The sequence below is a fragment of the Juglans regia genome, chromosome 1, assembly GCF_001411555.2.
Source record: "Juglans regia cultivar Chandler chromosome 1, Walnut 2.0, whole genome shotgun sequence".
In the NCBI taxonomy this organism is placed as follows: Eukaryota; Viridiplantae; Streptophyta; class Magnoliopsida; order Fagales; family Juglandaceae; genus Juglans; species Juglans regia.
The window spans coordinates 41,773,786-41,800,742 of record NC_049901.1 but is presented as its reverse complement, the minus strand read 5'-3'; the positions used below and the strand labels follow the sequence as shown (position 1 = coordinate 41,800,742).

Here is a 26,957-nt window from a genome sequence, read left to right as displayed (position 1 = left end):
TTTTATCCGAACTCATTAAGACTAAACCTAAACTTGCTATTATCGTGTTGTGTTCATGTTAGATTAACAGGTCGTATCACACATTGCCACCACTGCCGGTACACGCCCTCTTTACAAAAGTGACAGTTGATAAGAATTCCATCTGTTCCATCTATCTTAATAGAACTTTAAAATAAACATTAGCAAAGTGATCAGACAAAAATTCAAATCTATCTATTTCGACTAGTGACAACCATGGCAGATAAAAATAAAAATGCCTTGTGATGTTTCACTAAAGCAAAGAAAAGAAAACTACTTAATGCCTTCCAAATGAGTGCCGACAAGTTTCTATTATGTTTCAGCTTAAACGTATATCTGATCTCCACGATGCAGAAGCCTCATGGTAGAGATTCAACTGGTGTAAGCAACCCAGAATGCAGTATATGCATACGTAACATGTCCTCAAATCCAATGTATTGGAATTGTGATAGGAATAGACATATAGCATCATTCAATTCCGTTTCACGCTCCAACCTTATCCACTCTTGCTGGCGAGCAGGGTCAACCTGCGATGGCCAACTTACCGGGTGCTCTCGCCTTGTATGATTCCTGAGTTGTACATAAGTCCCACAAAAATCACATGCCTCATATGGACAACTCCTTGCTTTGGAATTCATGAACTGGCGTGCAGGCTCTATGACATCCCAACCACTAACTTGCCCTCGACAGAGAGGGCATACAAGCTTGGACTTGCTCAAGGGAAGGGCTTCTTGTTGTTTACTGGAAGAAGCACAAAACTGCGAGAGGCAGTTCGAGTGGCGGTAGCTTGTATTGCAAAGGTAGGAGCGGCAACCCTTGCCATAAGAAGAACATCGCAAGAGGACAGCACTATGAGGGTGTTCCATGCATATGGGGCACCTGACTTCTTCCCATTTATTCACATCCTTGTTCGCATCCTTGTCTTGTCCGGTGAGGTTTTTGTATTTGTCTTGCTTGGCTGTCTTGGAACATGAAGGAACAGGACATGTCCTAGATTGATGATGATGTGTGGATCGAATTCTTCTGTCCTTCGGCATTGTATAAAGTTAAGGTGTAATTAAAATTCTTCAATGTGTGAAAGTAATTCCGCTAGTATCAACTGAATGCGTGATCCCTAAGAAGATAAAGAAAGAATACCAACAACATTAGATTGTGAAACAGAAACAAAACACTTTGAACTAAAAATAGATGTTGAAAACAACATTCAGGTCTAAAACCATCGAAACACAAGAACATATCAATTAGTTAAGGCATTCCAAACAGTTATGTGGTTTAAGAAAATAAAATCAATCCTTGTAGTCTCTAAATAAATATCATTTTCCACTATAAATCAAGTATTTCATAAAAATATATTCACCCCAACAGTATCCACGTCCCACGCAACACAATTTCTCACCAGTTGAGGAGCTTTCAACATTGAATGTTTTGTCTCGTAATTGGCAAGAGTTATGCGCACGAATGAATCAAGATAAGCAACAATGCAACACCAAAGCAGAGGATATAAAAACGACTATAACACTACTAACAAAACTCAAAAGGCAAATCCCTGAATCTGAATGCAAGTGCTCTTACAAAATACACTTTTTAATTTGCAATGGAGAGTGTTTGGTTTTTGTGCTTGTCAATGAAGAAGGCTGAGACAGGCAGTCCTATCGCTTTATTTATAAAACAATACCCAACTATAAGAAATTACTATTATGGTTTTAAAAAGAAAAAAGTTTTGAAACAGCCAACAATATCGACACTCAAATCCTGAATAAGAAAATTATAAGAATTCATTGATCTTAATCCGATGCAATCATAACAATCCCTATATATTTAGAGAAAAAGAAAGACTAAAAAAGTTAAAAGCTGGCCATGAAGATCTCCCATAACAGTGATTGTAATTCGATAGAACTTTCGCATTAGGCATTATCAGTACTAGAACATGAAACCGATTTTAGCAGCAGCAGATCCCATCAAAGCACATGAGAACCCAAGACAATTTCCATGATCAGAAAGACAGAAAAAAAAAAAGATAGAGAGACAGAACACAGGACACATAAACATGAATTTTGATAAAACCCAGATGGGATTTGGAAAGAAAAAGGATGAAAAAGGAATCGCGAGAAAGCTTTGATTGAGAGCATACCGAAACCTTGGAGGAGATTACAGCCTCAGCTTGTGTGGAGATACAGTGGAGGCGCAAAGCAACGGCTTATATAGAGCGGCTTCGTATTTCGAGTTTTTTAGAAGGAAAATACAGATAGTAGGAAACTTCCTTGTCCAAACCGGGCTTTACATTAAAAAAAACCGGGCTTATTTTTTATTACCTTCGAGTGTGATATTAGATGATGAGTAGTTGGGGTGAAAACAGATCCTATCGGTGTGATATTACCAACCGCACCTATGGCATCCGCAGCCACAGCCATGTCCTCCGCCTCCAGAACTCTCCTCCTCTTCTCCCCCTTTAAAACATCCCTTTCCTTTCGCAAAATTCCTAAACTACCTTCCTCCATCAATACTGCCTGCTTCTGCTGCTGCTCCTACTCCACTCAATTGCAATCTCAATTTCAAACCTCTCGGCGCCGCGACGTCGTCGAAATCCTCCAGCAGCGCGGTCTCCTCGAGTCCATCACTAGCTCCACTATCCACGACGCCGTTTCCTCCGGCCCCGTCAAAGTCTACTGCGGCTTCGACCCCACCGCCGAGAGCCTCCACCTTGGCAACCTCCTCGGCCTCATTGTCCTTTCCTGGTTCCAGCGCTGCGGCCACCACGCAGTTGCTCTAATCGGCGGCGCCACCGCCCGTATAGGCGACCCCTCCGGGAAGTCTCTCGAACGCCCAGAGCTTGACATCGACACGCTGCGCAAGAACTCCGACGGGATCCGCGACACCATCTACAAGATCCTGCTATCGAATTCTGAGAACTTCTCGATTCTAAACAATTACGACTGGTGGAAAGAGGTCAGGTTGTTAGATTTCTTGAGAAATGTGGGTCGGTACGCGAGGGTCGGGACGATGATGGCCAAGGAGAGCGTGAAAAAGCGGTTAGAATCGGAGCAGGGAATGAGCTATACCGAGTTTACTTATCAGCTCTTGCAAGGCTATGATTTTTTGCGACTGTTCGAGAAGGAGGGGGTGAGTGTGCAAATAGGAGGAAATGATCAGTGGGGTAACATAACCGCCGGGACCGAGTTGATTCGGAAGATTTTGCAGGTTGAGGGGGCGTTTGGATTGACATTTCCTCTTCTGCTAAAGAGTGACGGTACCAAGTTTGGAAAATCGGAAGAAGGCGCGGTTTGGTTGTCTCCGTCAATGCTCTCTCCATATAAGTTTTACCAGTACTTCTTCTCAGTGCCGGATGCGGATGTGGTGAGGTTTTTGAAGATCCTTACGTTTCTGGAGTTGGAGGAAATTGGTGAGCTAGAGAGGGAGATGGGCAGACCTGGGTACGTTCCGAATAGCGTGCAGCGGAGGCTTGCGGAGGAAGTTACACGGTTCGTACACGGGGAGGAGGGGTTGAGCGAGGCGGTTAAGGCGACCCAGGCGTTGAGGCCGGGGGCGGAGGCCAAGTTGGATTGGCAGACGATTGAGGGGATTGCGGAGGACGTGCCATCTTGTTCTTTGGCGTATAATGAAGTGTTAAATCTCTCGCTCGTTGATCTCTCAGTATCGGCCGGTTTGTTGGAGAGTAAATCGGCTGCGCGGCGGTTGTTGAAGCAGGGGGGTTTGTACTTGAATAACAGTAGAGTGGATGGTGAGAACAAGAGAATTGAGGCAGAGGACATCGTTGATGGGAAAGTTATCCTACTGTCTGCGGGAAAGAAGAACAAGGTGCTTGTACGGATATCTTGATTGCTTGATCTAATCTATATCCTACTATTTATTGAGCAGTAAAGTTTTGAGTTTTCGTGCTAATCATGAACCATTTCATTGAATGAATTGATTCTTAGTTGTCTATTTACTTCTTTGAATATCTTGTCTGCTCTACAATGCTTTGATTTTCATGCTTTCAAACACTTGAAAGTTGACATATGGAACGGTAAGTTACGATCTTGAAAGTTCAATATATGAGACATTGCTATGGAATGAATCCATTATTTATCCTTTGCTGTCTATTTATCAAAGAAAAATTCTACTCATCATCTTCACACCACACACTAAACATAATTTTTTAATTTTTAATTTTTTTCTCTTACTAAATATGTAGTATATGGATGATAAGTAGAATAACTCAATTAATTTATAAAGAATAAAATAAATAAATATCAAATAAATAAAAATAAATATGGTGTGTGGTGTGTGGAGTGAGGAATAACAAAACTCTTTATCGAAACCCTCCAGAGGGGATACAGGGCCATTAAATGATAAATACTTTACATGATCCCCGAGGGGACTGTTTCTGTTACCCTAACCTGGCTTTAACAGTTCTGGTTAGGCTATCTTTCTCTGTATCTGATTGGGCTCTGAATTCTCTAAATTTGTGTTTCTTATTTCCCTTCTGAGAAAAAGTGGTCTAAAGAAGGCGAAGAAGAATGACTTGTTAACACCATCAAATTGGGTGGGCAGAGTATTTGTTTAATGCATGTTCTCATGGAAGAGTTATCTGGGTTACCACTCGTTACCCAGAGAAAAGAATTCAGACATGATCAATAAGTTTTGTTTAAAATTGGACAGACTTGCAACTACAATCTCTACGAGTCATGCCTATATCTCTCTTGAACCTGGATTTCATGCAGAACATGTTCTTCTTTGAACATAATGTTTCTCAGGTTTGACACAACTAGCTGGAAAGGTGGTGACTGCTCTCTCTCTCTCTGTGATTCTTTCTTTATTTGTTTTCAGTTCGTAAGGAATTCAAACATTAATCTGTTCAAGAAAAGGGAAAGTGGTATATTTCAAACTCATCAAAGTGAAACCAAAATCTTAGGATTTTCAGCACATTTAGAAGTGTTTGGTCATCTGACTCAATAAAATATCTGCTTTGGTTTTCCTTGGTTAAGTTTATGTGATAGATATTTAAGTTATTGTACCATCTAATTTCTATCATCTTTTTTTTTTTTTTTTTTTTTCCAAGTAAGCGGGGACTATTAATGATGCACTGTTAATTTTGATAGTTTTTATTAAGTGTGGGCTACTGCATTTTACTCAGCTACTGCATTAGATTGCGCTACTACTATTGTTTCTTACTTTTCCATGTAACCAAGTTTCCTCATAAAAATGTACAGGACCTAGTAATAGATCTCCTATCCGGTAGTCTTTTTAATTAGCTTCATTGAAATATTCAACTTGAAGATCTCAATTTGGCCTATACAATAGTCCAAGACCGGAAGCTTGTTTAAGATAATGAATAATATGAATAATGGTAGCCCAACGTGGGGTGGGCTAAAAAGTAAAAACTGACTAGCTGCTTCTGAGACATCCAGTCTAATGATGGTCAAAGAATTCAGCTTCCCCTGACTGGTTGATGTCAATAGAACTTCTTAAGTATCTTTCAACTGTTAATGGCTTTCTCGTAACCCCCAGCTATGTTGTGATGAAGGAACTGAAATACAGCTATGTTGCAAAGAAGGAACTGATATTTCAGATCCTTTTTCAAGGCATCCCATTAATCAATCTTCTTCCTTCCACCATCATCATCCTCCTCAATCCTCCTCCATCCGGGTTCTCCTCTAGAGCTTTTCATCCCTGAAAAAAAAAATTGCCATAAAGTATATATATGAATAATGAGCAGATATAATGTAGCACTCTATATCCAACAGAAAGTTTTCTAAATCCTTGGGACTCCATTTGCTATTAGAGAGCATCGGTTCTGCAATTTTCACCTTCTTGGGCACTTCCCCTCTGGGTATGGCATGCACTGACAGTTCTCTTCAAGATTGTCAGCTCATCGTTGATGTGATTGGATGCCTCCTTGATAACAGAGTCCTAAGAGTCAATGTCATTAGCCATGCTTTCCATTCTCTGCAAGGTCTTGACAGTGTGCTCTTCAAAGTGCTCTCAAGTTCTGGACATCGGCCAATGCAGGATCCAACCATTGGCAAGCCAAAGTCTACCACCACTAATACAATTGAATAAAAGGGCTGACGGTGACATGTAAGGCCAAGATGGTTAAGAGTCAAATAGTACCAAAAACCAGCAGACTTCAACTTCTACAAAAGTAGGTCCTACTGTACATCATTATTTGAATATGTTATCAGGGATTGTAGCATACTTACATCTGCATGCATTGATGCATGGTGCACAATGGATAAATTCCTGTCTCGTGTTGGGCCAATTCTCAATCAGACTAAATTTGTTCAAGGATCAGGTACACTAAATTAATGCTTGACGTTCACACTTGTACACCTTACATTTGGTTGTTATAATTTTATGCTGATGCAATTTAGTTTTGTATTTTTGAAGCACAAATACCTATTGTGTTTTTGGTTTGGGGAGGGGCGTGGTTGAAGTGCTGGTGGCGGCATCAATGGCAGATTGCAAGTGGCTGCTGGTTGAGTCAGTTTTTGGGAGAGGATTGATTGGTGCTGGAGCTCCTATTTCTCATAGATGGCAAGGTGGAGTTGTAGGCACTAGTTGGTCATGGTAATGGTCAGAGTGTTAGTGCTGGAGTAGATATGGGATTAGGTGGGGTCAGAACGTCTGATAAAAGGATGGCTGAAATTCCTATTAGAAGCAGTGGTGCTGCTGCTGAGGGGAAGGAAAAATTTTTAGGGTGTTGCTGCGGGGAAGAAAGGGTTGTTAATGGTACTGGTAAGGTGATGGATCTGGTAATAAGTCACCGGCAGTGCACATGGGATTGGTGGTGCACTCCAATACAAGTGCCGTGGTTCTGTGTCCAGACGGTCCATAAACTTTGTCATCAACTGGCAAAGCCCCAAAACAGCGATATTATCGCAACTAACAGGGTTTTGATTTTATGAATTATGACTATATATTATGTAGGATTATTAATTTTTTTTTTTGGGACATAAATAAACGTAAAATATAAAGCTGAAAAATATTGATTTCGGAACACGAGTTTCACATGGAAGATTCTAAGAACTTCCCGGGTTTTCAAATTTCAACTTTGAAGAAGTTGGTATTCTAAATTTCTATACCTCGTTTGACGAATTTAAGGCGATTGAGCATTTTGTCAATTTTATTTATTGAGTCCTTTGAGAAGGATGCTTAAGACCACTCCTTCCCTATTGACCACAAGTTTCACTGTCGTGAGCATCATGGTGACCCTTAGGATATTCCTTCAAAATTTCTTAGTTTTCATTCTTCCCCCTTTTTTCCCCACCAAGCGTCAAGGTGAACTTGAATCACTCCATATTGGAGGCTACATACCCAAAGTTGGGGTCCATCCAAAAGCTCATCATAAACCAATGAACATGTCATGGGATTAAAAGAAAATTCCCATTTTTTATTCAATCTCTCAATGCTTATTTGTGACTTTAATCAATATCCGAATTATTAGGTATGGACCTCGAGAATTATTAGGTCTTGTTTAGTTATGCAATTTAGATGAGATATTTTGTTAAAAATTGAATAAAATATTATTATAATATTATTTTTGTTTTGAAATTTGAAAAAATTGAATTATTTATTATATTTTGTGTAGGAATTTGAAAAAATTATAATAATTATATAAGATGCGATAGTTTGATTTTATGTTGGAGTGTGAGAGTTTGTTGTACTTCTCAACTCAAGTCAATATGTTAATATGTCAAATTTTCCATTTTATTGAGAAAAAAATAGAAATTTTTTCTTTTAATTAATATAAATATTTTAAGCAACTGTTCATTTTAGTGCTTGATGTATAAAGTTACTAAAAATGTATTAAATTAGCATATAGTTGAAGATAATAGAATATAAAATGAAAAATAGTATCGCTCAACAATCTAAGTTAATATCTAAATATAAGTTAATATCTAGATATAAGATAGTGGATAAAACAACTTTCCTTAATTTAAATAAAAATAAGAAAAAATAGAGCTTATTTTATTTTTGAGTTTCCAAAAATAAAAATCTTTGAGTTAACCAAAAGATAAGGAGGAAAAAACGCAATACGTATTCGTAAATAGCCATTTCTCGAAGGGCAAAATTGCAATAAATTAATTCACGCATCCATCCTATATAATATAAAAGGACTGGGCTTCCAACAACGAGGGGGAGGAGGCAGCAAGTGAGAGAAAGAAAGCGTGAGAAACTTCTCCCCTTCTCTCTCTAAAAACTGAACATATTATAGACAAACCGAAAGAACCGCTCTCTCCTCATTTCTCACCAAAATTACGCACATTTTTGCTTTCCCACATTCAGCCAACGCTCTGACACTGTAAGAACAACATGCTCGCTCGCTCTTTTTTCTCGTATTGCCCTGTTTCTATGCTTTTAACTCAATAAGTTCCAATTGTTTCTGGCGGGAATGGAGGTTTTGCCTTGTTGTCGGTGGCTTTTGATTTTTTCCCCATTTCTTGTTTGAATTTTCTTGTTTCTAGGTTCTAGAACTTGTTCGGTTTGATGGGCATTTTGCTCTTGTTGAGTGTTGATGGTGATGCGTTTTATTGGTCTTGCACTTGGGCTGATGTGCGTCTTTTTTAAATGGGATCCCGTAAACAGAACGTTCTAGGGTTTCTTTTTGTTCTCTTAGATATGGGTCTCTTTTTTTCTTTGTTGGGTAGCTATGAAGGCCAACACAAATATACTTACCAGTTTTTTGTTTTTTTCCATTTTTGTGAGATTGAAAGTACCCTCATCACGTTGTTATACTGAAACTTGACATTATCGGGTTTCTCTGTTTTTCTCTACGGCATCCTCGTAGCCATGCACATTACTTTTATATTAAATTAGTGCAATTATGATTACGAGGTTGTTGTAACACTCTTTCTTGGTTTGAGTTACTGGAAGTGATTTGGTCATCATTTTTTCTTGTAGGGTTTATGTATTCTACATATAGCTTTTGAACCCAATCGATATGACTGAGGATTGCTTAATGAGTCATTCCGAGCTATGTGTTGTGTCATGTAAGAAGTGAATGTATCATATCCTGATGTTTAGTTGATTACCTTCTTGGCTCTGTGATTGATTAAAATTTGGAAGAACGAAAATGGAATAGGAAATTCGAATCATATTTAGGAAAAATTATATTCTCAAGCCGGTATGTAGTACACACCTAGTAAAGTGCCTATAATTTGATTTGGAAGATAAATTCTAAAATTTGAATCTTACAAATCAAATTTTATTATTTAATTGATGTAGATTGTGTGCTCTACTCGCCGACTTGAAAATAGAACAACTCCATATTTAGTATTACAGTATTATGCTTTTTGTTCCACACTGGTAGGAAGAGGAAACCTTACCAAACTGTTTTTATTGTTAAGTTGCAGATGCACCCACTGCATATTGAACTCACAACCTCGAACTTTCTATATGATTGCCTTTGATACAGGAAGTGAGGGTCCTTGTTTGGGTTGCTATTACTGGTGGTGGACTGAGCCATCACAATGCCTTTGCTGAAAAGAAAGCCTTTTTCCTTGGTAGAACCGCCTGAAGATTTGGAGTCTAGTGAGCTTGTTTACCAAGTTCGTTTCACGAAAGAGATATTTAAGGATTATTTGTATCCTTCTTTTTAGTTCTTATTAAGTTTTTGTTTTTGGATTTTTTCTACTCCACTCGGTTGCTGAGGAAACCAGCTGAAAGAAGATTACAATTTCAGTTATGCTGTTTTTCTGCTTCTGGTATTGACCAGATGAAAAACTCGACTTGATGGAGCCAAATAATTTTATTTGATTCTTTTGGGAAAAATTTCTGAGTCCCCAATTATGGATAACTTGTTATCAAGCTTTACATAATTCAGTAACCAGATGCCACTGGGCATTACTATTTGTTTGTCTTTCTTAACCTAGATCAGGGAATATTTGAACCGAATAAACTTGTATCGACGAAGAGTTTGGGTTTGTAAAGTCACTGGGAAAACTAGCTTGACTTATGAGGAGGCTTTGGTGTCAGAAAAACGGGCAGCAGAAAAGGTTCAGCAGTTCCCCAAAGAGCTTATGGCTCCTTCACTATGTATCATCCAATACAGTAAGTACCCATCAACCCATATTACAAATAAAATCTTTTACCTTGATTTGTTATCCAGATTTCCTCCCTCCCTCCCTCCCTCCCTCCCTCTCTCTCTATATCAGTGTGTATGTGCTTCATTGCCTTTAGAATGCTGTTTGGTTCATGGGTATCCTGGATTCCTATAAAACTCCATATATACACGCAAACACACATCATGGAATTCTGGATCAAAATATTTACTGTGTCAGGGTTTGTTAACTTTGTTTGGTGATACCAAGAAAGGTGATTGATGTTTACCTTTGGATGACATGGGAATAGTCCCATGGCCCTCTTTGCATTATGTGAATAATATGGAGAGGTGAAAATAAGCACACATGCAATGGTTTGGAGCTACGTACTATTGATTTGAGTTATTCATTCTTGTGATTTGGGTGGGTCTTCCTTCTTATTTAGAATTTATAAACGGTCCAAATTCTAGACTGTAATTGTAACACCCCTTCCCATTAAGGATATAATATTACTTTTCATTCATATCATAACGCTGAGATTTAAAATTTTCTAAATCAAACACTTAGCAATTTTAGATAAGGAACATAAATCTGCTTACCAAAACATTACTAAGTACTCATGGGGTTAATATCGGACTCTTAATGGCTTCTTTGGATGGTCTGACCAATTGGCTCTCAGATAAAGTTTCTTTTAGTGTATTCCGTGTGACCCTGAAGGTGATTCATGGAGACCAGACGTGCACTGATAAGCTTGAGGCATGTGAATATATTGATGCTATATAAATTAACTTCTTGAGCTGTAATTGTTGTGAATAGTTTGGGAAAATATTAGAATGTTATTGGATAAAAACAGTCCATTAAGAAAGAAAGAGATTTGGAGACATGCTTGTCTCAAATTGATTTTAGGTGTTATGATAATGTGCTTAACATTCCAAGTGTGTTGTTGGCTAATCATGAGTTGGCTCACTCCTTCAAGTTATTATTTGCCTTGGAGTGACAATTTTGTTGTAGTTCTATATCTCCTGATCTTTTGTTTTTGCAGGTACGCTTTCACTGAAAGATCTTGCTGACAAAATAGCTGAAAAGTTGCGGCACCACTTGTTTGTAGGTGCTGAGTTGTATGGAAGGAAGGACAATGATCTATTTCCATGCAAAATATCAAAAGTTCTAGAGGAAGCTCCTGAAAAAATCCAATATGAGGTCACATGGCTTGATAAAAATAAGAAAGTAATGGAAAATTCATTGGTGAATGGAGAAGATTTAGTACATAAGAAGTTGCCTTTTAGCAGAGCTGTTTTGAAGTCTTTTATTCGGGAATCTACATACCGAAGTGCTCCTTGGGTCCTTCACGATAAACTGGCACAACATCATGGAATTTCAACTGATCCTCCAGAAGAGTTAAGGAGCCAAGTTTTCTTTAAGGATGGTCAAGTAGTCTGCTACAAGAAGCGAAGGAAAAATGAGGAAGATAGCAAAAGTGGCATGGTAATTATTTATAGCTTGTTTGGTCCTTTCTTTTGATATGGTTATGATGTCATTTTTTTTTTCTCGTATCTATCATATTCAGGAAGTCAAAAAAGAATCTGGAAAAAATAAAAGGAAGAAGATAGATGGTGAGAGATTTGGTGTTGCAATCATGGAGAAAGGTACACATACTGAAGTGACCTTATTGTGGGTCTGTTTTTTGGCCCTTTTGAGCTTGCAGTATGTTTTATATTGTTGCTTGTGGCAGAGTACAGTATCAATGTTTACAACTTTTTAGCATTTTGTTTTGGGAGAGGGTGCTTCAGGCGCTTTTTAGTAGTACTTTCTTGTGAGGTAAAAATTGTTAGAATTTTCATTTCATTGTTTTTATTGTTTTCTTGAATTTTTAGAAAATGATCGACCAGTGGAAGAACCTATCAAATATCCAATTGATGACCTGTTGGTGCAACCTGGTCCAGATGATCCTATTTTCCCTGACCGCCCTTCTCCATTGAGGGACTTCAATGTTCCCATGGATTGTGTTGGGGATCTTTTGATGGTCTGGGATTTTTGTTCATCATTTAGTAGGCTGTTGCACTTGTGGCCGTTCACTTTTGAAGATTTTGAAAATGCCATCTGTCACAAGGACAGCAGTCCGATTCTCCTTGTGGAATCTCATTCAGCTCTTCTTCGATTGCTCATAAAAGACGATGGTGAATATTTGTTGGCTGTAGAGAAAAGAAATCGGAAATTAAAGGTTAACATTCCATCCTCATTTTCTTTGTGATTTCTACATCTTTTGTCCTGTTAGTAGTTGGCATGTCCTGATTTATCCTTTCCATTTCAGATCACCCAGATCAATTGGACAGAGTATTTATGCGATTTTTTGGAATTGATGCAACTTCCTGAATTATGCACTTATATAGCAACTATTAAGCGGGGGCATTATGGCCTTTTGGATGCTCATGCTAAATTGGGAATCTTACGAGAATTGATTAACAAAGTGCTTCAAACGGATATTTTTAGGGAGAAGTTGGATGACGTTATTGAACAGTGGCAGGAACTTGGCGCCACAAGAAGGGGGGAAGCATTAGAAGAAGCCAGAAAGAAAAGGGAGGAGAAGGAACACTCAAAGGCTGAGTCTGACGCCAATGGACTAACTGATCAAAAATGTTTAGAAAACATAGAAAATGTAGCAGCAAATGATAACCTGAGTAAACAGAATGGTCACATAGAAAAGAAAGGAAAAGGGGAGGTCCTTTCATATCAGCAGGGCAATGCATCCGGAACTTGGTTTTGATTCTTTCTTACGCTAAGAAAGTATATTTCATAACGATATCTTTCATCTGAGACTTGTAATTTATCTTTTTCTCATATTTTTGCAGTGATAACAATTTTCTGAGCACTGCACCAAAGAAGGCCAAGAAGCAGAATTTGGATGTTGAAGCCCCAGCAGATAATGGCAAAGATTCTAGGAAGGAAGGGTTGAAATATTTGAAGGATGATAAAAAGGAAGAGACTGAGAGAAGTAATAAAGAACAGAGGGTTAAATCAATCTCCTTACTCTCATCTTTTGTCATGTTATTTCGTGCTTGCTTGTGTTCGTGTATTTTCTTTATTCATGTTTTCTTGCCATTGTTCCTAACACAGAGAGAGTTTTATGAACGGGAGATGGAGAAACGAGTGATACGCACCAACCCCTTAGGCAGAGACAGACATTGTAACAGGTATTGGTGGCCTAGACGCGATGGTAGAATATTTTTTGAGAGTTCTGACTCCAAGGAGTGGGGATACTACAGTAGCAAGGAAGAGGTATTCATTCTACTTAGCTAGTTTATACTGTGTTCCTTTCATATATTTTGTAATTCCTATTTGGCATTCTTGATCAGCTGGATGCTCTGATGGGTTCACTGAATATCAAGGGTGAGAGAGAGAGGGCACTTAAGAAACAACTGGAAAAATTCCATAGCAGAATATGGTGAGTTACTTGACTTTTTCATTGAATACCTTCTATACTTCCCTGGAAATCATCAGTTATTTTTCCTTTACCAAATATCACCTTGTTTCAACTTTTCTTCGTAGTTGGCGCATACCCGTGCACATTTGTACCTCCCTGTGTGTGTGCAGGTTGGCTCAACATTTTTTATTCTTTTGTCTGTACGTGTCTGTCCTAGACAGTGATCTGAGGCTAAAGGGCAGTGAAAATAGGTGTTGTATATAGGATGATTATCAAATCTGAACCTTTTTTTTTTTACATACATGTAAGGATCCTCAGTCAATTGAACTCGTCTTCATGGATGTTTAGGCTCATCATATCTAAAGACGATCAGAGGCAGCTCCCCTATTTTTTCTTTATTAGGGTTGAAGTCAACATTGGCCTGCTGCTATCAATCTGAATGAAATTAAATAGAACTTTCTTTCTTTGAATACAAGACTTGGTTGCCACAGAGGGTGGGGCAACTCTTTGTCACTGTTATTAATCTAAAGCTACACTTTCGGGAGGAAGTTGGCATGTTTGGAGAAGTCATAGTTACTCAGTACTTCCAAAATGTATCTGTAGCTGCCCTGATTGTTTAATTGATACAACTTTTTTTTACAGTGCGGAACTTCAAAAGAGATCAAAAGTTTTGGCTCACAAGATTGCACTGGAGGAGGCCGTGCTCCGAAGATCTACGCGTGTTCGGGCTCCACCCAGGGAAAATCCTGCTAATGCATTCCTTAGGTATGTCAACAAGTGGAAGGAAGACTAACTGGGCTTGAGTTTGGTACTGAGGACTATGGTTCCATTCATATAGGATAGGTCTTTTATACACTTAAATTATAGCTCACTGTAAGATGGATGAGAATAGGATTTGGTTGAATCAGTCAGAAGATCAGCACATGCTCATTATTTTGTTCGGCGGGAATTTGGTAGTTGGGGGGGGCGGGGCGGGCGTAGGGGCCATGTAAAGGAAAGGGATGGACAAGTTTTTCTTACTCCATTCCTCTTAGGCTTCATTTGGTTACGCAGTTCAGATGAGATGTTTTGTTGAAAGTTAAATAAAATATTGTTATAATATAAATTTTTAATATTATTTTTGTTTTAAAATTTAAAAAAATTAAATTATTTATTATATTTTGTGTGGAAGTTTGAAAAAATTGTAATAATTATATGAGATGAGATAAGATGCTTTAGTTTTGTGTAACCAAACCAGCCCTATAAACAAGCACTTGATAATGCTCTACTCAAATTTTGTAAATGACCTTTCTGGGCATTTATCATTATAGTGGCGAATGTTACAATCTTCGTTACTAGCTGTTGTGTGCGCGCGCGCTTCCATTCTTCTGCATGCTCTGTTTGGACACCATATGAGCAAAGTTTCTTTTTAAAGTGTAACAATGAGCTTATTTTATCTGATCATGTCAATATATTTAACCTCTCACTCCAAGTATAGCTAAATCAACTTCCAATATAATATTTAATATTTAATATTGAAGAAGTTTCTACAAATCTTTGTTTAAGAATCACAAAATAATACACCATTTACTTTTATGATAAAATTTTTCCTTAATACACCCTTGACTGTTCATCAATGGTACTGCCGGAACCACGAGAATCCTTAGAATGGGATTCCAACTCAGCACTTTGCATTTATCCAAGTGTTCTACAAACGAGGAAAATCTCTCTTTTTCCTACCTCTTTATCCCGATAGGCCGAAAACAAAGCTCTCTTTCTCCCTAATCTGTTAAAAACCACGGCAGTAAACGTTCCTAATCTCTTAAACACCGCAACAGTACACAAAATTCACTGCATCTTTTAAAAAAGATTTCCAAGTCACATTACAGGGAAAAGAAATCACAAACATGTAACCACAGCCAGCTATTAGCTATCCACAACCACACCCTGCTCAGAAAGCGGACCAGGATACAAATCAAGCATGACAACATGATCAAGATCTATCCCATAGATATTATTAAAAATGCAGGGCAGGTGCCTAGTACTAGAGGTGGGACTTTGTCATCAACAACTGTGTTCTCGCTTGACCAAGAACTACATTACCTCAACCACAGCTCGACCGACAATGTTTCCCTGGTTGAGATCGTGGAAGGCTTGGCCTGCCTCCTCAAAGGTGTATTTTCTAGAAACTGCCTTGGAGAGATTGAAGATGCCACTTTCTGCCAGTTTAACCAACTTGGGAAGATCTTGCCTTGCCCTTGCTCCATAGGAGCCAATGACTTGAATCTGATCCATGAGAACATAAGAAAAAGGTAAGGGGTTGGAGCTATAACAACTCTAAATCATACCCAGTGTGCAAGGAAAATGTAAGTTATTAATGCGAAAACTTCCTAGTAAATATGTAGTTGTAGGGGAACCAAGCTGACAACTTCATGGCCTTATTTGTCCCAAGGTAAGGTGAAAATTACATTTACTCTAGCTAGAGCTAAGACTAAGATCTCTGTTTCTATGAAATTGAAGCCGATTTTATAATCTTCTGAATGCAAGTAAAAATATTATTGAAGTTGGTGACAACCAAGAAAAGCCATAATTTACAAAATGATTTTCTTTTTGGGTAAGAATAAATTATTTTAGACTACACATTTCGAAAACACCTCAATTCTTAACACGACTGTGATGCCTGTCCTTCAATAGTCAATATCCCCCATGCCACTGCGATGCCCGGATTAGGACATGAACATGGAGGGAGATCAGCAGTAGAAAGAAAAACCATCATCATAAGAAGGGAAAAGAAGATACGAGACATTTAGGATGTAAATAATAATTTGAAGTGTCGAGAAAGTATAAAGAAATAATGACAGTATTTAATGACAATATTGCTTATCAACAGATGCTAACATGTTCTATCGGGTAAACTCAAGAGAGTGAGCATACTATATTGAACCAAAGAGTGAAACCAATAAAAAAAGCCCATATAGGGTCTTTAATTTATAACATTGATGAAGAAAACCAAACTATACATGGAGTACGAGAGAAACATAGCATGCTACCAACTTTATTACTTTGGCTGACCTCTCCATAGATTCCTTGATAGCTTTAGTTACAATCTACAACCTTTACGATTAAATCACAAACACCTTCCAGATCAGACCAAACTCAAAAAAGTATAAAATAAACGTAATAGAATTGGTGCAATCAATATTGATTGAAAGGTAGTTCTCAATGAAGTCCTTGATAGAACTACATTAATGGATGAATTATTAACTACATTAGCAAATATATAAAATCCAGATATATTTTCCTTTCTCAAAATTATCAAATTTCAAGTTCTTCCCTAGAAATCAGTATATCAAAATGCTCCGTGTCTTTTCTTGAAAGCTTTCATCTCAGGCCTTTTCCCTTTCAATGACAAATGGAGTGATGTAATAGTTTGGCACTGCAACTTCGTTTATGATATAGCACACTTCAAAATTAAATTTATTGGATACAGAGTGTGCACCTTTCTACGAACAAGACGGTTTATATCCACCTCCCCTACAGCACCAGCTGGTGTAAGTCCAATCATAACAGCTTTTCCTCCATCTCTCACACTATTGAAACACTGAAAAAATGTCTGTGGTTTTCCCAAGGCTTCCACAGCAATATCCACACCCATTCCCCCAGTAATTTCCTGTTCAAAGCAAGGGAACAACTAAGGAAGCAGCGAGGTCGTAACTTTAGAAAGAATATAGTAAGTTTTAGTTTTGTATGTTTGAATAAAAATCCATGGGGGAAAAAGTTTGGCAATACCACTAACATTTTAAAAGTTGAGATCAGTACCAAGAAAAACACAGTTAAGCTCAGATAAAAAGATAAAACACATACTCTTATCTTTTCAATGGCATCTTCCTGAATTGCATTTACTGTGTGAGTGGCACCAAACTCCTTGGCCTTCTGAAGTTTTTCATCCTGAACATCCACAGCAATAATATCAGAAGCACCAAAGGCTCTAGCTATCTGCAAGCAACTGAAACAAGTAATCTAGTCAAATAAGGTTAAAAGAGTTTATTAAACTGAACCACGAATGACAGATGTAACTATGCATTTAAATCTTGCAGAAAGTCAATTGTGGAAAAGGGATGTCTTTTTGGATAAGTAATTGTGTAAAAGGGATGTCATCGCTATACATGCTATTTTTTGCCTTGATCTGTTGCCATTATTTTTATGTGGCGTCCACATGCTACAGTGAATCAACAGGAGTCTTTGACGAGAATCTCATTGAGTGCAAAAGATAAAATTCTTCAACGGCAACCCACAAATTGCAGTACTGTGGAAAATGGTCCCTATCTATCTAACATGGTGTATTTGGAGGGAAAAGAATAATAAAAATTTTGAGGATCATGAATGGACAATGATTTTCAATACTCTATTCCTTTTGGCAGCTTTTATATATTTTAATTGACTGAGTTTTCATGATTTTCTTATATCCTTTCTTGTGTACTTGGGCTATACCTTTTTGCTCTTTCTAATAAAATTTTCAAATACTTGTAAGAATAGTGTAACTTGGACCCCATTTCGTAGTTTCAATGTCAACTTGCCCCCTTAGTCAAAACCATCATTTATTTGGACAAAAATGTATAAAAGCATAAAAATACCATTAACATAAAATGGTGCAAGTTGCGAATCTGTGTATAACTGTACTATTCTCACCATCCAAAACGCCTCTCACGTTGCCGTCACCCTTTCTGATATCATGGATTTTAAGTAATTATTGTTCTCATCTGAACATGCTACTTCAAAAAACAACCCAGCACCCAGAAAATTGCCATACCCCAACCCAGCAACTGAGCAAACGCAATGCAGGTTTTAGGCATATAAGGCACCAAAAAGTAATTAATAAGCATAATTTAACATCCCAATAATTGCGAGAGAGAGGTCTTTCCATGTTTACCTTGAACCAACACCCCCAATTCCAATCACAGCAACAGAATCCCCAGGACGCACCTCAGCTGCATGGGCCATGGCACCATAGGCGGTAAAAACTGCACATCCTAAAATTGCAGACTCTGCGTATGGCAATGAGTCCGGCAAAATAGACAATGCATGTGCTGGGACAACACAATACTCAGCAAGGCCTCCCATACTATACATGAACACAGGTTTTTCTACACAATATAGAGTTGCTTTCAGTAATCCATAATGATGTAAACATTCCACTAGCATTAGTCCAGCAATTTTTAAGCAAATTTAGATAAGGATGAAAACCAAATCGACTCAGGAAAAAAAAGTAGTCTTGCCTTGCCCACATGGAAATAGAGAGAAAGTGAGTGTGTGAATAAATATATAGGAGCATGTCAATATAGAACAGTGAAGAAAAGCATAGAAAGGCCAGAAATCCTCATGTTGTCTTCCATTTTCTGCACAGACAGGATTTATTCTTTATTTTTTTCCCAGGGAAATCATAAAAAATTCTCAACTTATAGGAAAACAGCAAAATAAATCACTGATTCCAAAATTAACTGTTTCCAGTTGTAAAAGCAGAAAAATATTGTAATGGCTAAGCAGCCTAAGCTTACCTAGCTTTTAATTCATCAATTTCTTCTAGACCTGTAGGTATAGAGTGTTTGAAGAGATACCAATAAATCAATACCAAGCGAAGGGGTTATATATGCAGATGGAAACAAAATGCTGATTGTGATGAAGTTTCCTGACATATATTGGAAATATGAGTATGTATGATATCCAATACAAAGCCACTACAATAGAGGGAAATCAGCTCTTACTAACGTGCAACTGAGTATGTAGATATCAAAAATGGGGTTCACACTATTACGGCTTCTAGATATTGAATAGGCCAACAATAGAATTTTATAAGTGGATGATGTAGACCATCAAAGTATATATAACATGGATATTTAGTAAACTGTGAATATATTTTATAAACCATATAGTAATAATAATAAGGATAACACCAAAGCGGCATGAGCAAATGATAAACAGGATATGATTATTATTAAGGATTGAAAAAGTGGTACATGAAAGCATACTTACCACCACTGCGGAGGAACAGCCGAGTTTCACCATCATAAAGGGTTCCTTTGGCTCGGTTATATGCAAAAAAGTCCTCACATAAATCGTCATGGCCCTTTATTCAATTACGTTGATATTCATATCAAATTTGTGCCACATATCTTTCTTCAAGGAGATGGTGAAAATTACAGCATTGATTACAGCAGCTTTGACAGCATAAAAAAATTTGACTATGAAATTTACAGAAGGGAAAGTGTGGCTTTTGTAAGTAAAGTACCTTTGAACAGAACAAGCAATTACCACAAGGCATGATGAAAGCTCCCACAACACGGGATCCAAGTGGATATCTGAAAAATCAAGAAGACAACAACTTATCTATGTTGCTTGCTATCTCCCTCAACTAAAATAATTGTGTTTTCTGAAGACTTAAGGCTCCAAAATTTTAATACTGAACACAGGACCTTTTAATCTATCAAATAATTGCACCTTTCAACTATTTTTCTGTCAGTAAGAGGCCCATGTTCAACAACTTCACCAGTTATCTCATGCCCCACGACACAAGGACTAGCAAACGGAAGTTCACCTTTCATAACATGGAGATCAGAGTGGCAGACTCCACAGGCTGCATCACAGATACAACTATCAGATGCCGTTGCAGAATAATCACATATAATAAAAAAAGGATCAGGTCATGAGCTGCCTTAAACTATAAAATCAACAAGAGCAAAGTTCACACGAGCAGCAGACAATGAAGGTAATGCAAATTACCACATAACAGTCCAACAGTCAACTTCTGCAAATATTGCAGAGAGCTTTGAAATTGGTATAAATGTATCAACCTTAGCCTCAAAAATGGAATCACAACAGAAAGGCAAAGGATCGAATATCACCTCAGATGATGCAGCAGCAACATAGTGCTCAGGAATATTCTAGTGACAACACTTTTCTGTTATTTGTCATATTGTACAGCAAATGTAACTAACTTTTATTCCCTTTTTCATTTCCGTCTTTTACTCTGTATCACTCCTATTGGACCACTTGTATTTTTCATATGTCTATATAAAGAAATGCATATCAATGAAATCTGCACTGAGGAAATTCTTCACAGAATTGCAATGCTTGTGTTCTCTCATTCCTTCTTTCTCACATGGTATCAGAGCTGCTGACTAGCAGTCTCTTGATCCTTTCTTCTTCCCCCCATGACTGCAGAACCCACGAATCCCATCGCTCCTTCTTCCTCTTTTTCTTCTTCCTTCTCCCATATTGTATCCATCAAGTTGAATACTGATAATTATCTACTTTGGAAAGTTCAAACTTCTGCTTATTTGAGGGATCAAGATCTTTTCATTTTGTTGATGGGACTCAGACTATTACACCAAAATATCTTCCCTCTGATTCTGGTTCTATACCAAAAAACATACCAGCCTATCTCTCCTGGAAAAAAACTGATCAAATGATTCTAAGCATTTTATTCTCTTCACTCACCGAGTCTGTTGTTGCTCATGTCATGTCAGCAGAAACCTCAAAGGATTTATGATCTTCTCTTCAATCAATATTCAGCTCACATTCTCAAGCCAAGGAGTTTCAAATGCGTTTTCAACTTACCAATCTGTCCAAAGGAGAACACTCCATACCAGATTTTTTTAGCAAAGTTAGGATGCTTGTAGATACTCTTGCAGCAACTGGTAATCCTCTACTTGATAAAGAACTCATAACCTACCTTCTGAATGGACTTGGTCCTTCGTATGAGTCCTTTGTGACATCCATAACCACCAGAAGCGATCCGATTACTACTCTTGAGCTTTATCATCTTCTTCTTATTCATGAAAGTAGGATGTCTCATGCCTCACGCACAACTGCCTCTTCCGCTTCATTTGCACCATCTATGAACTTAGGTTCTACAACTCCCCGTGACCAGTGAGGTAGAGTCTCATATAGGGGGAATAGATACAACCGAGGCCGAACCAAACCCTTTAACACAGGTGGCTTCTCACCTTCACAAAATAATTCTTACACTCCAAACCCAAATCGTCCAACCTGTCAAGTATGTTCCGAACAAGGTCACATAGCACTTCAGTGTCACTATAGGTTTTAACCATGCCTACCAGCAAGACCCACCACGCTCATTGACCCAACCTGGTACCCTGATTCAACAAACTACACTACACTTTCTACCACCATTGACCCAACCTGGTACCCTGATTCAGCAACCACCCACCACATAACCCAGGACATCTCTCAACTAAATTTCTCCTCTGAACCGTACTCTGGCAACGAACAAATTAGAGTGGGCAATGGCAATGGCTTGCCAATTAACAATATCGGTGATGCTTCTTTTCTTTCTAACTCGTCCTCTTTTCAACTTCATAATTTACTTCATGTTCCTGCCATTACAAAGAATCTTGTATATGTCTCCAAGTTTTGTACTGACAATGCTTGCTTTTTTGAATTTCATTCAAATCATTTCTCTATTAAGGATTCATCAACCGGGAAGCTCCTCATCAGCGGACCAATTCATGATAGACTTTATCAGTTTCCTCCCCCTTTGTTTTCTTCCTCCCCATCGGCTTCTCTTGGTGAAAGAACAACGACCAATGGCACAAACGCCTTGGTCATCCTTCTTTTGTTTTAGTTTTCAAAAAACTGCGTGCCAACCGCTTGCCATATTTCCCCAACGTCTCCAACTTCAACTGCCCATAGTGTCCCCTTGCAAAGGCACGGCAACAACCCTTTTATTCAAGCTCCACAATCACTCGCAAGCCTTTAGAATTAATATGGGCCGATGTTTGGGGCCTAGCTCCTGTTTTGTCTATGAATAGTTTTAAATACTATTTGTCAATTGTTGACCATTTTACTCGTTTCTCTTGGATATTTCCTATTAAATTGAAATCAGATGTTTTACAAGCTTCATTCACTTTGTTGAACGTTTCTTTAACACTAAAATAATTTCTCTTCAAACCGATGCCGAAGGTGAATTTTGTCCTCTTACAACAATTTGTAAAAATCTTGGAATTCTACATAGATTTTCTTGTCCACACACCCATCAACAAAATGGACTCATTGAACGAAAACATCGGCACATTGTAGAAACTGGGCTCACCCTCTTAGCCCAAAGCTCTCTCCCACTCCCCTTTTGGGATGATGCCTTTGCAACGGCCACTTACTTAATCAATTTAGTCCCAACTCCGGTCCTTCAAAATAAATCTCCCTATTTCATGGTTCATAATAAATCACCAAATTATTCTTTTCTAAAAAATTTTTGTTGTCAATGTTGGCCCAATTTAAGGCCCTACAACCGTCACAAATTAAACTTTAGATCCACTCCATGTCTCTTTCCTGGATATAGCCCTTCTCACAAAGGCTATAAATGTCTCGACCTTAATACCAATCGTCTCTACATCTCACGGGATGTCACTTTCAATGAACATTTTTTTCCCTACAAAAAAGCCACTACCCCCATCTCTCCGTCCAACACCTCTATTGTACCCCTTCCTTTCCTTACTCCTTCTATCTTAGGCCCACCACCAACTTCAAACCCAACTTCAAATTTGTCTCCCCTCAATTCCTCAGCTTTCACGAATCTGGTCCATCATAATGCACTCAATACAAGCCCATCCACTCCATCTGGCCCATCTAATCCTCCTCCTAATCTATCAAACCCAACTCAACTCACTCTCTTTGTTGACCCACCTTGTCTCACTCAGTTCATTCACTCCCCTTCGTCTTCCCAGATACCATCTCCCACTGACCTCTCTTCCACCCTGTTTAGTTCCCCCTCGATCCCCGATCATCACCAGGTCCCAAACCAATTCCTCTCGCCCTCATGTTCTCACTGATGGGACCATCCCTTATCCCACTCGAAATTGTTTTCTATCAACCCAATCTGTCCCATACGAACCCTCTAACTTTGCTCTAACTTCAAAATTCTCGAAATGGTGTGACACCATGACCAAAGAATACGAAGCTCTGGTGAACACCCGTAAATGGACCCTTGTTCCCCCTACGAATGTGTCTAATCTCGTTGGTTGCAGGTGGGTCTTCAAGACCAAGTTACACTCGGACTGATCAATTGAACGAAGAAAAGCCAGGCTTGTTGCGAAAGGCTTCCACCAACAGCCCGGTGTCAACAACACGGAGACCTTCAATCCCGTCGTGAAACCCACCACTATTCAGTTAGTGCTCTCTCTTGCTATTTTACAAAACTGGCCCTTAAGGCAGATTGATATTCAAAATGCATTTCTCCATGGGAGACTCAATGAGACTATGTTTATGCAACAACCACCTGGCTTTGTTGATCCTAAGTGCCCTAACTATGGTTGTCTTTCTTATTTTCCTGGTCTTGAGCTCGATTATCTTCCCAGTGGTATGTTACTTTCATAGAGAAAATACATCTCTGATATCCTTAGGAAAACTAACATGCTGGAAGCCAACCCCACATCCTCTCCTATGTCCGCTTCCATTAAACTCTCCAGGTTTGATTCACCATCTTTTGACAATCTCACCTTGTTTAGAAATGTTGTTGGGAGTCTGCAGTACCTGTCCTTAACTAGACCTGATATTTCATTCACTGTGAACAAGGTCTGTCAGTTTATGCATGACCTTAAAGTCACTCATTGGTCTGCAGTTAAAAGAATTTTGAGGTACTTAAAATTTTCAATCAATCATGGTTTGTTCTTTGCCAAGAAATATGGTTCTGTTCTTCATGCCTACTCCGACGCCGATTGGGCTGGCTATCCCGATGACAGACGATCTACAAGAGGTTTTTGCATTTACTTGGATAATCATCTTATCTCTTGGAGCTCTCGGAAACAACATACTGTGGCCAAATCCAGTACTAAGGTTGAATATAAATCCTTAGCCAACACCACTTCAGAACTTATTTGGCTTCAAACTTTAATCAAAGAGCTCGGCTTCACTCTTTTCATCCACCAGTTTTATGGTGTGATAACATGGGCGCCACATACCTCACCTCCAATCTAGTCTATCACTCTTGCACTAAACACATGGACATAGATTTTCACTTCATTTGTGACAGAGTTACTACCAAGACTCTACAAGTTTCTTTTTGCAGTAGCAAATATCAATTGGCTGATATTTTCACCAAACCGTTTGTTGCTGATAGATATTCTTTCTTAAGGTCAAGCCTCAATGTGGTTGACACCTTATTGGGCTCGAGGGGGCGTATCAACCTTAGCCTCAAAAATGAATCACAACAGAAAGGCAAAGGATCGAATATCACCTCTGATGATGCAGCAGCAACATAGTACTCAGGAATATTCTAGTGACAACACTTTTTTTTTTATTTGTCATATTGTATAGCAAATGTAACTAACTTTTATCCCCTTTTTCATTTCCATCTTTTACTCTGTATCACTCCTATTAGACCACTTGTAGTTTTCATATGCCTAGATAAAGACATGCATATCAATGAAATCTGCACTGAGGAAATTCTTCACAGAATTGCAATGCTTGTGTTCTCTCATTCCTTCTTTCTCACAAAACGGAACAAGGATTATCAAACTAAATTAGTCTTAGTTTGAGATCTCCGGTTTATGTCCGCTTAGAGCTTAGATACTTGTAAAGTAACACAGAATCTAATCGTGCACAAACAAATAAAGCTGGACTGCTAAAATGTGCGAGATGTCCGAAAATTACATTAACTTTAGCCGTGTTATATTTAAGTGGCCTAGATAAATAGATGGACCCTACCACAATTATATTATTTTGAAATGCTATCACTATAATTGACTTATTTATTTTCACTCTACAACCAAACAAAATAATTAGCAAACAAAAAGAGGCAAACAAACAAATTAAATTCTTTAAATAGATGAACCCTTTCAGCCCGGCGGAGCTCCTTGCTTCCTCGGGATTTTAAATCGTTAAGAAGTTAACAATTCAAAATTATGATTACTCTTCTACAGGATTTTGTCACGAACCAAACGAAGACGAACAGGAAATCAGATGGACTAATAGATTGTACATTGCTCGTATGAATTATGCTTAATCCAGTAAGTAACAAGAATCCATGATCATCCAACTTTACGGTCTGTGCATTAGAGGAGGATCAGTTCAGTGAAGCATTTGAAAATCCAAAAATCTCAAAACTGCAGAATCTCTTTCTATCCATGCATCTCCTCCGCAACAAAACAACATCAAGTGTAAAACCTAAAAAAAAGGATCGGCGAAGCATGATATTAAAAATACCCTTGGTCTTGATGAGAACTTCGCCCGCCTTGGGACGAGGCATGCGGAATTCTTCGATTGTAAGGGGCTTATTGGGTTCCCAAAACACAGCTGCGCGCATGTACGAAGGCAGTCCGACTCCCCCCAGTGAGCTGGAGTTAGAATAACGACGAAACGAACCATGACCACCCCAACCATTATCGATGATCTTTTTCTCGTTGTTGTTGTCGTCTACGTTAGAGATGGCATGGTGGGTCGAGAATCTGTTGCCGAAGCACCAGGAAGATCTCAAGTAGTGGGTCTCGGCGATGGCTCTGCGAATCATACGAGGGTAGGCCATCTGGTTTTGCTCACAATGAAAGATTTGATTGACTGATAGAGATAACGGCGAAGGCTGATTTGGATATGTGCATAATGCTCGCTTCTCGAGGGCCCACTGTCCCGACCAATCCCATTGAGTCGATCCGTTTGGCCTTTTAATAATTCTCTTCGGGTCTTTGTCCAAAATTTTTGACCCAACCCTTTTGGACTTTCTTCAATTTTTTTTTTCTTTCTTTTTCTTTATCGGTTTTGATAAGCCCATGCTATACTATGAAACTATTAAAGATGTATATTACACTCCTATTTAATTTTTATTTTATTATATAAAATATAATATTTTTATTGCCCTTTAATATATTTTTTTTTAAATCTAAATATAAATGGATAATGTCATCTAAGACTCAATTTAAATTAAAAAATATTTTTAATCTATCTCATCTCAAAATTATTTATGTTAACATCTAGATAATCTCATTTAAGGGCTCATGTTTCCTTAGTTATTAGTGGGGTTGTTATTGTTTCTCCAATCAAAGTCCATCAATATTATCTTTGGCTGTCTATGTGTGTAAAAGAGTACCTTTCAAATTGTGATAGGATAGTTTCCACCGTTGAAAAATTGCTTATAATTGTTAAATTAAAGTTGAGTCTGAGTTTATGTAGTGGCAAGCTTGCCATTTTTATTGCTTGAGCCTCAATGATTGATCAGGCACCGAGATATTCACGGGTATGTATGTTCACTTAACTTGGTTAACTTATTTTAAAAAGAAAATACTTTAGACACAACGATACTATACAAAAGTAAACATACAAATTGATGTGATACGTCAGATTATAAAATTATTTTTATGAAATCAAATTAATTTATGAGTTTATTTTTATATAATTTTTCTGTATATGTAACAGTTCTCATTAAAAAATATGAATAGTTTTTTTACCATAATAATACTACTCTAGAGATACTAAACTATGATTATAATTATAGT

At 38.1% G+C, this 26,957-nt stretch overlaps 4 protein-coding genes across 6 annotated transcripts; 2 read left to right on the top strand and 2 right to left on the bottom strand.

Annotated features, from left to right (window-relative positions):
- Positions 1–360: 360 nt before the first annotated feature.
- LOC109012767 lies at positions 361–2,247 on the bottom strand. Its single transcript, XM_018994569.2, has 2 exons — positions 2,150–2,247; positions 361–1,132 (listed from the first exon to the last, which is right to left on the bottom strand). Exon 2 carries the CDS (start codon positions 1,053–1,055, stop codon positions 378–380), a length of 678 nt encoding a protein of 225 aa, XP_018850114.1. The 5' UTR covers positions 1,056–1,132; positions 2,150–2,247; the 3' UTR covers positions 361–377.
- A 99-nt stretch (positions 2,248–2,346) lies between these two features.
- On the top strand, positions 2,347–4,084 carry LOC109012764 (tyrosine--tRNA ligase, chloroplastic/mitochondrial). Its single transcript, XM_035693154.1, has one exon. It carries the CDS (start codon positions 2,407–2,409, stop codon positions 3,853–3,855), a length of 1,449 nt encoding a protein of 482 aa, XP_035549047.1. The 5' UTR covers positions 2,347–2,406; the 3' UTR covers positions 3,856–4,084.
- Positions 4,085–8,159: 4,075 nt separating this feature from the next.
- LOC109012763 (DDT domain-containing protein DDB_G0282237-like) lies at positions 8,160–14,537 on the top strand. 3 transcript variants are annotated; one of them, XM_018994556.2, is made up of 13 exons: positions 8,160–8,320; positions 8,920–9,008; positions 9,434–9,601; positions 9,896–10,068; positions 11,101–11,543; positions 11,626–11,704; positions 11,933–12,279; positions 12,370–12,815; positions 12,908–13,067; positions 13,173–13,334; positions 13,412–13,500; positions 13,605–13,649; positions 14,122–14,537. In XM_018994556.2, the coding sequence occupies exons 3-13, from the start codon at positions 9,489–9,491 to the stop codon at positions 14,270–14,272; spliced, it is 2,208 nt and encodes a 735-aa protein (XP_018850101.1). In that variant the 5' UTR covers positions 8,160–8,320; positions 8,920–9,008; positions 9,434–9,488; the 3' UTR covers positions 14,273–14,537. The 3 variants fall into 3 exon arrangements, with proteins under 3 accessions (XP_018850101.1, XP_018850100.1, XP_018850103.1); XM_018994555.2 differs by lacking the exon at positions 8,920–9,008; XM_018994558.2 differs by lacking the exons at positions 8,920–9,008; positions 13,605–13,649.
- A 590-nt stretch (positions 14,538–15,127) lies between these two features.
- Positions 15,128–26,088, bottom strand: LOC109012766 (alcohol dehydrogenase). Its single transcript, XM_018994567.2, has 8 exons — positions 25,675–26,088; positions 19,954–20,089; positions 19,745–19,814; positions 19,489–19,582; positions 18,389–18,602; positions 17,323–17,464; positions 16,958–17,128; positions 15,128–15,744 (listed from the first exon to the last, which is right to left on the bottom strand). Exons 1-8 carry the CDS (start codon positions 25,991–25,993, stop codon positions 15,553–15,555), a joined length of 1,338 nt encoding a protein of 445 aa, XP_018850112.1. The 5' UTR covers positions 25,994–26,088; the 3' UTR covers positions 15,128–15,552.
- Between the last annotated feature and the right edge of the window lie 869 nt (positions 26,089–26,957).